The 15683-nt window shown below is 38.4% G+C and overlaps 1 protein-coding gene across 1 annotated transcript in view; it reads left to right on the forward strand.

Moving 5' to 3' along the window:
* Positions 1-13015, forward strand: part of ROBO2 (roundabout guidance receptor 2) — a 148432-nt gene extending 135417 nt beyond the window's left edge. The window contains exons 28-30 of the mRNA XM_027902214.1: positions 4368-4628; positions 9145-9246; positions 10342-13015. Of these exons, the coding sequence (XP_027758015.1) occupies positions 4368-4628; positions 9145-9246; positions 10342-10346 (368 nt within the window). The 3' untranslated portion in view covers positions 10347-13015. The remainder of the gene's footprint in view (positions 1-4367; positions 4629-9144; positions 9247-10341) is intronic.
* Positions 13016-15683: the final 2668 nt, after the last annotated feature.

Below are 15683 nucleotides of genomic sequence, written 5' to 3' on the forward strand. Positions count from 1 at the left end.
AGTTGTTTTCAAATTCCCAAGTTAGATGAGTCCCAGTATCCTGTGTTTAAATCTCATCACATACCAGATATCTGTCATTTTAAATTTTCATTGCCCAAGTGAGCTCCAGCTCTGTCCTTTCTCTGCCCAATCCCACATGCATCCTGAGCACTTCCTCCGTGTTAACTGTAACCACGTGGGACAGTGCAAAAGACCTAAGAAACTGTAATATTTAACACTTAGCACACACATCTCAGACTGCGTAAGCATATGAGGGTTCAACTACATGCTTGCTTTTGACAGCAATCCACACAAATCCCCTAAAAGCTTGCTGCTTCATTTTCTTCAGCTGCAGGGCAGAATCCTCTAGAGACTTGACTTTAGATGGAGTCTTCATATTTGTCTTGCTGTACAACTTGTTTTTTAACTTCCACATCCTGAAAGACCATGGAGACAACAGCAAATCCACAGAGGAAGAATATGTTAGGAATCTCTCAGATGATGAAAACTTTCATTCTGAGCTCACAGGCCACCATAAAAACAGGAGGTTTTTAGTTCTACTGCTCAAGGAATAATTTGTTTTCCTGGAAACAATATACTCACAAATTGCAAAAGGAATCTGTCAAATAGTTTGTGGCATGGTAATTGCATGACTAAATTTAAAAGTTCTTCCTTTTCTGAGCACGATATGTTAAAAAGACACAAAAACCAAAGAGGAGCAAGAAGGGAAAATATGCTTAGGGGCTAAAAAGGAGAACTGGAACATAACACTTCTCTTAGTTTTGCCATTGGCTTCCTACTGTATAAGTCAGTTTTTCCTAAGGTAGATCACTGTGGAGAAGATGCTTACCTTCTGATAGTAGAAAGTGGTTCAGAGGCTTATTAAATGTCACAGTAATTATCATCCCTAGGAAAAGAAATCCATGGCACAGGTAGAAAGGTGTGTCCTTATGCTTGTAGGTTCTGTAACTTGCTGCTTTTTCCAGTTAATAATGAGAGGCTGTGACAAAGTTTGACTCTTACCTAAATCACTTAGCAATTGTCCTGCTTTCTAAAGAAAGGCTGGAGTAATCCCAGGATGAATATCCATCTCCCTCCTATTAGGCACTCTGATGTCCTACAGCTTCTCAATCACAATCCCTCCATTACTAAATCAATAAGACAATCACCCCCCCACCACCTCCACCAATGCACTTCTGAATTGCCTCAAAAGTTTGATAATCCTGCCATTAGAGGCTTCAAACGATAGTCTGGATGACATCCCACTGGCCTAGAAAGTTACTAGCTCAGTGTGAGTTTTTAGGTATTTTATCTGGTACCTGAAAGATAAATGTGAAGTAGATGGAAGTAGAGAGATAGTCAGTGTTACCACTCTGGGTATCCTCACTGAAAATCCCACTGAAGTCCCTAAATTTCTAAATTCAAAACTTCTCTGAAGTGATTGACATGATGGAATGACTTGGATTGCCTCTGTGTGGTACTAAATCTGCCTGTCAGGGTTTGAGACTACTAATTCTGCTGATATTCTTTTACCCTTTTACTAGGGGTAGGAGAGGAAAGGAAAGGCAAGGAAAGAGTGTTCTCTATGGCACTGGAGGAAGAAACTCATGACTCCAGATACACGGGATTTTTCTGTATTCCCAGGCAAGATAACAGAACATATTTAGTAATTTACCTAAGGCAGAAGATTTACACTATGGGATGTGAGTTGTAGAGCGAATAAAAAGCCACATTTCCAAATGAAACTCTCTTCCAGCTCTTATTGAAAAGGACAGGTAGGTGTTACTGTGGCAGTCAGCCTGAGGAAGGAGGTGAATAAGCAAACAGTTTGGTCAGGTGAACTTTGGCTACAATTAGTAGCTGTTCTTACAGATCTTCTCAGACATGTGTAACACAGTTCAGTAAGTCTGTGCTCAGGCTGGAGCCAGCTTATTTTGATTCTATAGTACCTGTAATTCTTCTATAATTCTGTGGATCTTCATTAGGAGGTAAATCCTATTTTTCACTTCAACTTATCCATAGGTCTAAAACAGCCAAAGAACTTTACAAACATGGTGTTTCATTTCACTTCTATGCATAAGTCGGTCTTTATGCTTATTTTGTGGAAGGATAAAAGCAAGAATCTGGTTAACATTAGATCAGCAGCATAACTCTACAGCAATTGCAGGAGTTTCAGCCAGCTCTAGAACATGCAGTACGGTTTAAGTACAAACCTTCTTTCCTTTTAAGTACCTAATTAATAACAACTATTAGATGGCAATTTCTGAAGAAGGGTACTCTGTTTAAAGTTTAATACTGCAATAATTTGAAGTTTGGTTGTTTTTTTTTTCCAATGGTATTACTTGAAAATTTTGTTTATACTGAACGGTAAATATTTTATCTGGGGAAATTGCATAGTCCTATGTCATGTTATGGCTGTGTTTATTGGATTCAATGCATCCCCACAAAGTGCTTATAAATCACAACTTCAGTAATCTCTATTTCAGATTTCATAAGCAGATGCCAATGTTGTGGTTCTGTACATTAACTGGTTATGATCGCAGTAAAATCAATTATAAGAAATGCCATTTTGGAAGCCAAGACTATAAAGCAATTTCAACATTGGCAAGCTCCCACACCCCCCCTGCTTCCACCTACAGTAACTCAAGTATAGTCATTGTCACGAAAGGTCACATCTATATTCATAACGAAAAATTTCTCAACTAAATTAGTGCTGAACATAAAGCATACACCAGGCTCACTGACACATTATTATAAGGCTGCTCTTGCCAAAACATGGTTATCTTCATCGGGGTGTAGCACTTCAGCTTGAGCAAAGGTACAGGAGCATCATCAGGGACGACTTCTTTCCCTGGTAAACACAAACAGCCTGCACTTCCTCATTTATCTGTAAGAGACAATGTTGACTGGAATGACATCTCAGTGACTTTGGAAGCATTTCTGCTCCATAAATGAGGTATAAGTATCACCTCTAACAGCAAGGACATGAAAAAAATTCTGTGTAGTGTTATATAAAGTATTATATAAAGCCGGATTACAGACTTTGGAATAAACTCCCTCCAAAGGCCTCCTGAACAATTTATGAAATGAATTTCAGTTTCACTAGAGTTATAAGCATCAGACTTCCCTGAAGGCAAAACAGATTTCCTTTTCCATTCCTGTTACTGAACCAAGTTCAATTTCCCGATAAATCTTCACAACACTGTAGGATACAATAGACTATAAAACAGGACAGATCCAAATCTGCTGTAGACTAACACAGGTTTTGTGAAGTTGGTGGGGCTGCAGGGATTTATTTGGGCTATGCATTGCCCCCAAACTGAATTATCAAAAAGTGTTCCACGCATAAAATGGGTATCTGATATGGAAGAGTTTTCATTACGATACTAAGGGGTTTCCATTTCTTTTTTTCTTTTTCTTAAATAATCTGAGGCTTTTGTGTACTATCATAAGTCTATCATGTAGTTTACATGAAAATCTTAGATTTAGAATTAAAATTATTCAGAGTCTGTAATTACCTTAGGTCTAGAACTAATAAATAATGTACGTTTGCCTCTACAAATGGGATTAGAAGGTTGATCTTCAGTTCTACAGGCAATTTAGTAGTCCTAGTGATAAACTTGAAAAGAACGGGATTGTTAGAGACCAGTCAAATGTCTTTTGATGTTAGCTTAAATTGTATTTTGGTTGGCTATATTTGCAAGATGTTAATCTGAAGTGGCCATCCTCCTATCTGTGAAGACTTTAGCTCTTCATTTACTTGAATAAAATGCTTACACATTGTTTGGTGGTTCCATTTAAAAACATTTTTCAGAGATGTATTGTTGCTTTTTCAATGACAGTAGGTTTTGTGAATATTTTTTCCGCAATTTTTGTCGCATTTTATTCATTTTGATGAACTTCTATATTAGATTTTGGGTTTAGAGCTCAAGCTGAAAGTGAAGCTTAAAAATAGGGATGATGGAGCAAGTCCCAATACAGTGGGGGAAATTGTCAACTGGCACAGGTCAGTTTTCCACATCCTTTCTTAATTGCTTGCTGTTACTGAACAAAACAGCACTCCCCCCTCCCCCCAGAAAATAAATAAACCCCACAGAAAATAAATACTGTGCTTAGAAATGTAAGTCAGGGATGAGAGTCTGTCAAGTTTTATGGAGGCTAGAAAGAGCTAGCAACACAGTAACCTGGATAAAGAGCTAGCAGAAGATAAACCCACTTTCCTGGTTAACGTGAAATTCCTTCCTTTTAAAACCAACAAACGGAGCGATTCATGCCGGTTGCAGGGGGCTTTTCTTTTCAGCATCGAATAGACCTTCTGTTTCAATTTAAAAAAAAAAAAAAAAAAAAAAAAAAATTTAGTTCATCTGAATCTTATTCACGTTTTTTAGATCTTCCACCACCACCCGACCCGCCCCCCGGTCAGGGTTTAAGGCAGCCCATAGTCCCCGGCCAGCGCGGAGGCTCGGCAGAGAGGAAAGGAAGCTCTCTTGAGAGGCAGCATGCACCGAACCTAGATGAGACAAAGAGCTCCCTGGACCGGCAAGCTAGGACATCTCTAGAGTGGCAGCGGCAAACCCAGGAGTGGATAAGCTCTACAGACCGCCAAGAGGATTTCAGGAAAGCCCAACACAAACAAGCCTTCGGATCAGGTGTGTGTGTGCTGCACCGGCCGAGGCGAGGCAGGCGGCTTCTTGACACTCTGCTGAGAGTTTCTGTATCTGGCAGGAGTCCAGGGTCACCTCACACCTCTCTGTAAAAGCACTGGTGAGGCTTAGGGTGGAAAACACGGAAAGGCAAAGTGAAACGAGAGCTTGTGATCCAACTATTTTCCCTCCTGCAACCATGAAATCTCATTAGCACCTGATTCGAGGCATTCTTTGCAGTGTTTTGGCAATTAATATTGTTGTCAAGCATAGTGTTGGAGAAAATAGGAGTGGTTTCAGGCCAGCATGGAAGGAGAGAGATTTTTTTAGAGTATCTTCTGTTAGATGTATTTGTGAATACAAGGCCATATTTTCTAGTTCTTTCAACCTTCTTCCAAATTGGCAGCAGGTTTTTTTGCATGTCCAAAAGAAGGCTGATTCTTCTGAGCTACTGACATGCCTTCCAGCTCTATTTAAAGCACCATCTTCTTCTTCAAGGATATGACAAAGTAACACTCATGTCTTAGGCCCAGCAAGATGACAGCACAGGCTTTCACCTTCATACAGGACCTGCACATTGCTGCAGGCTGACTTTATCTCCTAAATGGATTTCAGGTCTGTAAAAATGTGCGCAGGAGTCGATGCTGGCCTGGAGTTGGTAGTTTTACAATATTTGCAGCTTCCTTCTCTCAGTCTGACCTCAAGTAAAAGCTTCTGTTCCAGCTTTTACCCTCAAACTAGGGTATTTTCTTCAACCCACTAGTCACCTGTCATCCCAGTGCAGTGCCGATTAGAGTTATACAAGAGGACAATTAAGAAGATTTAAACAAAAAATTACATTGCATGTGGAGTTTTCTGTAGGGTTATGCTGTTTCTTTACGTATGCGTGTGGCTCCCACTGTCACACTGGAGGTACTCTTATAATCCATCTTTTTCTTGATTTTGTTCTACTATTAATGCTCCTTCTTAATCTAGGCCACTAATATCACTGACACTCTGAAAAAAAAATAGTAGTATGGAGGCAAATCTGTGGTGGGGGCAGGATTTACTGAATAAAGTCCTCCTGGGAAATATTGCTACCTATATTTAAAATGTAACTATTTTAAATACAGGCATACTTTAAAATATAACAATAATGATACTGTTAAAACCCCCTAATCTTTCAGTTGCATAAACCAGTGAGTGGTTGTTCATGTTGTGAAATCTTGATGTGAAGTCGCAGTTTAAAAATAGCGTGTGAAATTCTTGCTGTTTGGTGAAATGGCAATTTTAATTGCAATGTACGAGATGTACAAACATGTAGAAAAAATAGCCTGAATATACTTTACACTCCTTATTTCTGTGTAAATTATTATTGAGAATGCTTCTCTGACTGCTTAGCAGGAGCTCCCTTCTTTTTCCTCTGCTTCACAAGTGTACAAATAGAAGTTGTCAGTGATTCTGTGATGCAGAGCTTATACAGTAATAAAATTCCCATCCTGCAGGACATGCATTTATCTGTCCATAAATAAAGAGAACTTGATCTTGCCACTTCCAGTGACCTACATAAGCATTGAATTTAGGGCTGAAGTGATTACAGGTATCTTGTTCTTGTCAAATTCAGGATGATGAGAGCAAGTGCATATCCTTCATGCATAAAATAAAGATTCCTCTAGGAGATATTATGGATTTACCCTGGTGTGAGCAGTTCATAAAGTTTGTGCACAAGGTGGGCCAGAGCTTTATATCTGTCTGTCTGCCTTCTCTGCCAGCCTCTTGCACTACAGTTTCTTGCTGTGTCTTCTTGTCTCTGCTAGATTTAAAAAAGGCTGCTGTTACATGTGATGCCTGTTTATATTACTAAATTTGTGGGTTTTAATAATATTAGTAATTGTGCTTCTTTCCTTTTTCTTTATTAATGGCATAGATCTCTGGAAATCTATTCTGTCCCACTTTTCAATACATCTCCAAAAGGAGTTATTATTAGCTATCAGCTTCCAGAAGATAGCTAATTTGCAGCTCAGGGGGCTTCATTCAGATGTTACCAAGCTGTGAGTGAAATTTTGAAAGCAAGGCCTTTAGTTTGAAGTTGAATAGAATAGAAATGCTTAAGTCTGGGAACCGTGTTTCCACTGGTTGCTTTCAGGATAAACAAGATCACCGGGTTCCTGCCAGTGGCTTCATTGTGGAAGCGCAGCTACAGCACATCAAATATGACATTCTCAGCTATCCCTCTAACGAAAGCAGTGCTAGATCAGGTTACAATAGTTTTGATAATGTGAAAAGCCTTTTGGTTAGTTTATGGGGTATGGAAACATCGTTACACACGTATATCTTGATTTCATGGGGGTTAGAATTGTGCCTTCAAATTAAAGCCTTGGAACTTCAAAGAGAAAGACACTGGCAAAGGCTCCCCATATTCTTTGCAGGTCTGGGGCATGGGACACTGTTTGGGGTGTTTAATAAATGTGAGCCCATTCTCAGGACTTGAGACAACTACCTTTCATGTGCTACAATGTTGTCAAAAACTTAGCCTTTATTTTATGTCACAATTACTTATTTTATGGATTATATTTATTTCTGAGGGCACAACAGATAATTTAACACACCATATGCTCTATAATGATAATGGATTTTATATTTATTCATGGTCATTTTTCCTCAGTATTTCATTGAACCCGAAGGAGGCCTTATCCAGAGTCCACAAACTAGAAAAACAAATCAATTGACCATATATGTCATCTTCCAACTCTTTTGCAATGCTAGTGACTTTTCTTTTCATCCTTTAAAAATGTATCCAGCTTTCTACTAAACTGATTTATGCTACCTGCTTTATTGCTGCCTTAGTGCAAACCATTCCATATTTTAGCCAGCCTTTGGAAACCAGGTTTGCATCTGATTCTATTGTTGGGCCTTGATATATAAGGAACAAGGAACATGATTTAGGAGGATGTGGCTGTTAAATGCCATTTTACTGCATCTTTTGAGCATTTCTTTATATTTCAGCAAGGACACCACACGGTCACAGCACAAAACGTTGATAACGCCCTTATGTCCCGCAGCACAAATATGCTGGTCCCTTGGGCAGGGCCAGAGTGAGATACTTTGGCAGGGAAGGAATTCAGCTGCCTGCCTTTCTCTGCAACAGATTTACCTTGCAAACAGGCCCTGTTCAATAGCAGATCACATGGGGAATCCCCATGTCCTACCCACTTGTGGCAGCAGGCACAATGAATGAAATCCTGGGTTTCTTCCACAAATTTGTTCTCATTTAGTATTTCTCTAAGTTAATTGTGCCTCTGCTGCAGCCTTTGCAAAGACTTCAAGCTCGTGAATAGAAGCGTTTTTACCTCCTCTTTCTTTCCGACCATCCCCACCTACTTTTCTGTCTGTGTTCCTGTCCTCTGTCAAAGAAAGTCCATTTCTCCTCATCGGGTTGTTTAAGAGTGAAGACAATGGGAAAAGCAAAATAAAGAAAACCCTTTTGGCCTAGATTCACTTGAAAAAAAAAGTAAGATTCAAGCAGGAGACATCCCACCGATTTCAGAAGGGGCAGATGCTGTGTTTGAGGTTAGGGATGTGTACTTATATTCTTTCTTGGATCAAACTATATTTAGGAAGATCTCTTTCTTCAGCTTCTCAGATGGCAAAAAAGGATCATACACAGCAAAGAAATAAAACAGTGCTTCTATTTCAGTGCTAAATCAGTGCTGCTGTTTTGCTTCCTAGATTGGGATTATTACAACAATATCTCCTGGAAACTTTAATCAGAAGCGATGTCTTGTTTTACTTCATGCTATATGAAGACATGCAGTCTTATGCTTTATTGCTATCAATCCTGCTCTTGCAAGCAGTTCATTATTACAGGTCTTCACAGAAAAATAAGGCAAGTGAGCAACAGTAAGCCTTTTGCTCATAATGGAATATGAAACAAGCTACAGGATGATTTATTCAGCCCAAATATTACAACTGCTATGTGTAATGTAATATTTTCCAATGTAATTCACCACCAGTTAAAAAAAAATTGTTAGTGTACTTTGCATCATTAGAAATTACTGAGTTGCTGGAAGCTAATTAAATTAGCTGATATTGTAGTTCTTTGTCTAAACTGATTGAGGTAATGTTGCCATAATTTAAGCTAAAGAAAGGGAAAAAGCACATTCATGTAGGCTTGAAGCAAAAATCTAATCATAGCTGCATTGTTTTGGAAATTGCATGTGCATCTATTTTTATTAAAGTATCTATGATTCATGATCTATTACTTCATAATGAATCTAGACTTTTTATAATTAATGCAAACTGACTTATGAGTTTACAAGGAAACACGAATAAATTCTTGCTGGCTTCTCTGTCCTTGAGACACAACTCTTAGTTGTGTATTTTCCTAGGTAAAATTGTCGTGCTATAAAAAGCAAGATAAAAGACAGGTTCACGAGGGCAGGAATGAATATGATGTCCATAAAATAATAGCTTGTTTACTCCTATTTCTAGGAATTTACTGGTATTTACTTTGGTTTGATTTTTTTTTTTTTTTCTTTTCTAGAAGAGGCGCTCGTACCGTATAGTAAACCCAACTTCCCATCCCCTGGTGGCCACAGCTCTTCAGGAACATCTTCTTCTAAAGGATCGACTGGACCTAGAAAAGGTGAAGTCTTGCGAGGAGGTCACCAACGCAATGCCAGTGACCTTCTCGATATAGGCTATGTGGGATCAAACAGTCAAGGACAGTTTACTGGTGAATTATGTAAGTTTATCTCTAGCTACAGTTAAAACTCTCAAATAGACAAAAAAAAGAAACATTACAGATGTGCTGTGAAGAGAGTAGGAAGTTGTGTGTGATAATCAGATTAAATTTTACCCAGATATTTCTGCCTTCTGAGGTGACAAGTAAATTATGTGCTGTTCTTTGGTTTGGACCTGTTCAAATCTGTGTAAGCCATGCCAATGTTATCTGCACAGGATGTCTTTCAGTGTGTAATGCTAGTGAAGCACAGAGAAAATTGAAGAGAAACTCCAGTAATTTAGCGTTTTCTTGGCAAAGTGTAGCATGCTTGTCTTGGAAATACCACTGACTTTTTTCTCAGAATGAATGAAAAGGGTGCTGACTTTTTTGGCCATGGTGATGCCTTCTCCTTAACTTCTTGTTACCTGGTGAGCAGTATTCTCTTAGACGGAGATCTTCTTTTCTTGATTGTGCAGCCCAGTTTTTTGAGTTGCGTATCTCAACTCTTTCCATCAGCAACCCAGGACAGGGAAATTATTTCCCAAACTTTTTTCTACTATCACTCAGTGCCTGTTAAACTTGGTATAAAACCATGTTGATGCTGTGTACGTGATGGCAGTACCAGATACCCAAAGGCTTCACTCTGGTGTTTGAAGTAGAACATTAACATCCCAGCAAGCTCGGGCATACTGGTATGTTTGCTGATAAAAGCAGTGGAGCTGTTGGAGTGTCTGCATCCTATTGCTGCGGTCAGACCCTCAGTACCTCCCGACAGTTACTGCCCAGTAGCTTGTAAGAGGGGATCCACAAACCCTGAAATGTGCAGTCTCAGATATGGTGTTGGTAAGTGCTGAATTTTAGCATCCATCGCTTTTCATCTTAGAAGCAATTAACTCTCTTCATACAACCTATTGAATATTCATCCCCTACTGCAGTAATATTGCCATAGGCTTTGTTTTGTGGGTTTTTTTTTCCTCTTATTACAACCTCTTTCTCTCTTTTTGTTTCTCTCTATAGAGTAGTTGAGAAGACACATTGCAAGCTGCTCTGATGGACCATCAGGTCTGAACTCATGGAAGTGATGACACTAAACAGTGCAATGAACATTTTCTTTATTTATGTACTATTAAAAGAACTGTAAATGCAATGTAAAGACACACAGCCACACATATCCCACAGATTCTTTACTTGTGTTCTTCTCTTTAATACACCATCCACCTTAAACTATTCCTTGTCAGGAGTATATAAAAAAAGAAAGAAAAAAAAAATCACCCTCCAGGATGAAAAGGATTTCCTTCTGTATATAATTTCTTTTGTTGCATTGCTATGCAAGCTCACCTTCTTTTTAGCTATGTTCATATTCATGTCTGTTTTTACTGGTCTGTTGTACTATATGTGAATTAATAGGCTGTGGTGCCATATATTAACTTTTAATTGTGTAACTTTTATGTTTAAAGTTTGCACTGCAATTTTATTTGGTGATAAGCACAAAACTCTACTCCTCATGACATGAAGAAAAAAAGAGACTGAATGTGTGGAGAAGGTTTACGTCCTGTAAGCTACTTTGGATAACGCTGGATGTAAAGGAGTACGTTAGGTGGTTTTCCATTGGGGTGTAGAAATGAGAAAGTGACAGGCAAAACTGATGTCAGTGAAGACATTAGAGACAGATTTAAATCTTTTAAAAGCAAGCAACATGGTTGCTCTTCCTATTTAAGAAGGGGTCAGAAGTTGGAAGTGTGAGATTAAAGGGCGAATATGAAAATTAAAGGTAGCATGAGATGGCCTGGACCCTTTCACTAGAATGATGCCCTTAGTACCTGTTTTTAGCCATCTCATGCCACTAAGTAAAGGGGAAGAAAAACAAACCTTTCTACAAACAAAAGAACTTAAGGTGTTTCACTAAAGCTGTTTTTATATTGCAGTTTTAAAAGAATTATTACCGTTAATTTCTCCAGCCCAAAATGTAAGACAGAGATTTTCCAGGAGAAAAAAAAAAAACCAATATAAACTCAAGGAATACCTACCAAGAAGTTAAGAATGCAATTTATTATTAAGACATATTCAGGCTGCTTCCAAAAAAATTGAAATGTCAGAGTATCTTATTTCATCTTTGCAATACATGTACAGTAGAATAGAAGATAGAGCTGCACCACTGAAATTCATGACATTAATTGTTTTGATGCAGTCTACACAACCCTTTCTGTTCTGTTACTTGAAGTCTGCAAGAGTGGAAGTTGGATCCACTAAATTTGTAGTAAAGTGTTTAGTGTTTGGAAGGAAAGCAACGGTCAAACTATTTTCGACTTGCATTAAATCTATTTCTGGCAATACAATACATCCAAAAGTTGGATACAAGCAAAGAAAATCTTTGACCTGTGTTTTAGTGAGTGGCTTCAAACCCTACTATGATGAGGACATAACACATGTTTATACACTTTTTGAATAAACCAGACTCTGTAAGTGGACATTAATGACAGCATCCTGTCTATTCATTAATTTTCATGACTTTGTCCAAATCTTCTGTACTTCTCAAATCTCAGTGAGTAAATTGTCAAGCTTTTCTTAGAATATGTGGATAGCCCACCCATTACTTTGATGCTTAATTTAAATATTAAATCTTACAGCTTATTTCTGTTAGTTATCTGACCATGAACACGTTTCCATTGAATACCTTTTTCATATAACCAGTCTATGTTGTTTTATATATTGCCTTGGAGCTCACCAGTATTAAGAACACTTTTAGTAATGGCAGAATTTTAGAAAAGTAAATTAAAATGCTAAATATGTGTTGCTTTTCATTTCATTAACTTGTTCCATGATAAGATAAAACACTACAGCCATCAACTATAACTCAGCACTACTGAGTATTTAAAAAAAGCTAGTTAACTTCCTTAAGTCAAGATGTGTTATTCAGCAGGTTACAAACAAAAAAACTTGAGAAAAAAAAATGGAATAATTTATTTATATATGTGATCAATGATTATATGTCATTTTCCTGCTTGTTAAAACACTACAGTTAAAAACATGCTTAAAAATGTTCAAGTAAGATAAAGAGTGCATCATAATTACATATATTTGGTTTTATTTTGATATTTTCATATAAAGAGATGACTATTCAGAGTACAATTCAAATTTAATTCTCTGGAAAATGTTTAACTCAGTCACAGATTGATTTTTTTTTCCTTTTAATTCAAAAGCTTGTGCTGAGCTTTGGTGGAACACCTTACTCATTATATTCTATTCAAAATTCAGTATCATTAGAGGTTGATAAAGCCATCCCAATTACTTTCAAATATGTGTTTTATCTCTTCCACTGGAAAGTAAATGTGTGTCAGTATTAAAACTGTGCAGTACCATGATATTCACTAACTTGTCCATCTGCTTCTGTACATTTTTGTTCATTAATAATTTGCTTACAATATTACATAAGGTGTTGTTGTGTATGGCAAAGTGTCTCCATTATCTTACAGGTGATGTCTCTTCTTTTTTTTTTCTCTCTCTCTTTTCTATACAGTGTACTTCCAATGAACCACAGTACATATTTTTTAAAATGCCATTTAATTTACTATTTTAAAAGAAGTATTCTTCTCTTTTTAAAAAAAAAATGAAAACATTTATTGTGAATAATGTGTTTAAAGAAGAGGGATGTTGTGGCAGCACTTAGAATTGTTTTTTAATTTGTTTTTTTTTTAAAAAACTGTTTATTGGCTACAGTTTGTTCACAAAAAAGTATGACCTCTTAATGTGTTTCATTGGTATTGTTAGTGCAGCAAAGTTTAATTGGCATAAGAAGTTGGTTAATAGTACTGTTGAAGTGTGTATTGTATATTTACTGGGGAAAAAAAAATAAAACATATTCACATTTCAAATCTATGTTAAAAGACCTTGAGTAAGGAGTCAATATGTGAAAAGCCAAACTGGGAAAATCAGGCAATAATAACATAGACTGAGCTATAATCATCACTGTCCACTTACAGGTGACAAGGAACGTTTTGTGTGCTGGTTTTTGAGCTAAGCCAAGAGCTGTGTTATAAATAGGCCAGTGGTAAACATTGCCTGTCATAGGGGTTTCTGTTTAATGTCCTGTCTATGCTGGGAATAGCTGGACCGGTGCAATTACCCTGGTCCAGCCATTCCAGCAAACATCCTCCGTTTGTACCCGCGCTCTCTCAATGGCCAGCAAGGACCCGAATGCTCAGTTCCCTTTGCTCACGGCCCATAAAGCAGTGGATGTGTAAAACCTGCACTCCGTGGGTCTGAACCCTTGCACTTGGGGCTTTGTGCTGGTGGAGCTTCTGCCAACCCAGTACAGAATATCCCCAAAAGGCAAAGAGATGCCAGGTCAGTTTTTCTCAATCTTTGCGTTGAGTGTGTGCTCGATTTTAAACGCAGGAGGGCTGAAGGACCAAATAATAAATGGTTACATGTGCTTCAGTGGTGTATTGCTGTATAGGCAGCCATTTCAGTGATGCAAAGAACAGACATTTCTTGATTTTGTAATTTTTTTAAAAATTTTTTATTTCTCAAGCCCTTTCCAAGTCAGTAAACGTTTTGAATACCTTTTGGTTGTCACCTGAAATGCAACAGAAACACCGTTCCTTGGGAAAAGTACAAAAGATAAAGTGCATGGAATGTTTTAAGTGTATTAATTTAACTATACACCAGTGCAAAAGGAAGACATGACTGTTTGAAATAATTATATGCTGGTTTATGCTTGCCTCAGCCCATGCCTTGCCAGCCAGGAGAAAAAGTGTGTGCTAGGGTTGAGAAAGAGTCCTCACAACTGACAGAGGAAAGGTAATCGGGTTGGGGGAGATTTTGGCAGGAACTTTTTTTTTAAAACAAAAATACAGGCAGCTCCTCGGGGTTATCTTCAATATATGCAGTTTGGGGTTTTTTGATGATTAATGACCTTGTGAAGATATAGGAGGGGAACCAGGAGAAAAAAAAAAAAAAAGCTGGCTTTTTTTTGGTAAAGATTCGGGGAACTTGTTTGCCTAGGGGAGGATTTTTTAATTTCATTTTTATTTTTTAACACGTTTTGTGTTCCCTCTCTCTGGAACACATTAGGCAAAAAAAAAAAAAATTAATTTTGAAAACCATGTGGGCAACGGACATTTTCTTTAGGAGGTACATTCAAATAGCAGGAAAATGGCAAAAAGTAATACAAAAATAAGGAACACATAAACTGGTTTAGAATCAGCCAAGTCCACCACAGTTTCGCATGTAATTTTGAACTGTATGGTAATATGCATAAACTTCATTGCTTTTGGTTTCCATACCAAAACAAATTATCCAAAGTCCACAGAGGTCTAGATCCTGGGGACACTAATTCAAGTACTTAGTTTTAAATACATGGTTAACCCAAGCCAGTGGGACTGGAGGATGTTAAGGGTTGTACAGAGCTCCAGCCCTGGCTGCTTGCACCTCAGGAAGTCTCCAGCTGGAAAGCCCACGTGGCTTTAGGCTCGGTGAGTTTCTGTAGATCCCAGGCACCCCGTGTGTAGAGAGGCAGGTCACTTCCCTGAGGATGGAGTTTTGCAGGGCAGGGCAGATCTTTGATGAGTTAGGCACTGTGGTGGTTTGCACAGGGACCATTTAGTCAGGCGTGTCTCACATTTTGGGATGTCCTCCCCAGTTCCTGCCACAGTCTCAGTGCTGAGCAGTGGAACACAGCAGAGCAGTGGCACCAAACTCTGCTGTGCGTGGCTTGTTCCCTGCATCTCTTTAGGACTGACCCTTGCCTGCCAACACTCCTTACCCAAAAGAACAGATAGGACTCAGAGCTTTGTCATGGGACCCAGAGGAGAAGTAGGGCCATGCCTGTGTGCTGAGAAGGTGGACTGGTTATTTGGGAGAGCCAGCTCTGAGTTCCACTGTTGGTGTGAGGACTAGATTCCTCTCTAGCCTGACTTTGTAGCTACATCCAGGAAGACCACAGCAGAAAACAAGTTCCTAGAGCACAGCTCAGCCTTGCAGCATCTCTTCTGGCATTCAGTCTGTCGTAGACAATCCTGAGTTCAGCGCCAGCTTCTCGCCACACCCTGAGGGCTCTTTAGGCAAGTGAGGATGTTCCTCTCGCTGCAGCAGAATGGAAGAAAAAACCCCAATCAAACAAAACAAACAAACAAACAAAACCAAAATTAAACCTTTCACTTAAACATAAATATTTTTAAATAATGCTCAAAAATCCTAGAAAACAGAGCATTTCAGATGTATGTTTGATGATTTTCCTTTTCTTGGCATTTTGTTTTTGCTACCGTGGAAATGATCTGTTTGGTTTTTTCAGACCTGCTACACTCTCCCTCCACCCCTTTACCCCCTGTGTTTTCCAGTACTTATCTTTCAGGTGTAAA

The sequence above is a fragment of the Empidonax traillii genome, unplaced genomic scaffold, assembly GCF_003031625.1.
Source record: "Empidonax traillii isolate 1590-97213 ecotype Southwest subspecies unplaced genomic scaffold, ASM303162v1 scaffold852:size265239, whole genome shotgun sequence".
In the NCBI taxonomy this organism is placed as follows: Eukaryota; Metazoa; Chordata; class Aves; order Passeriformes; family Tyrannidae; genus Empidonax; species Empidonax traillii.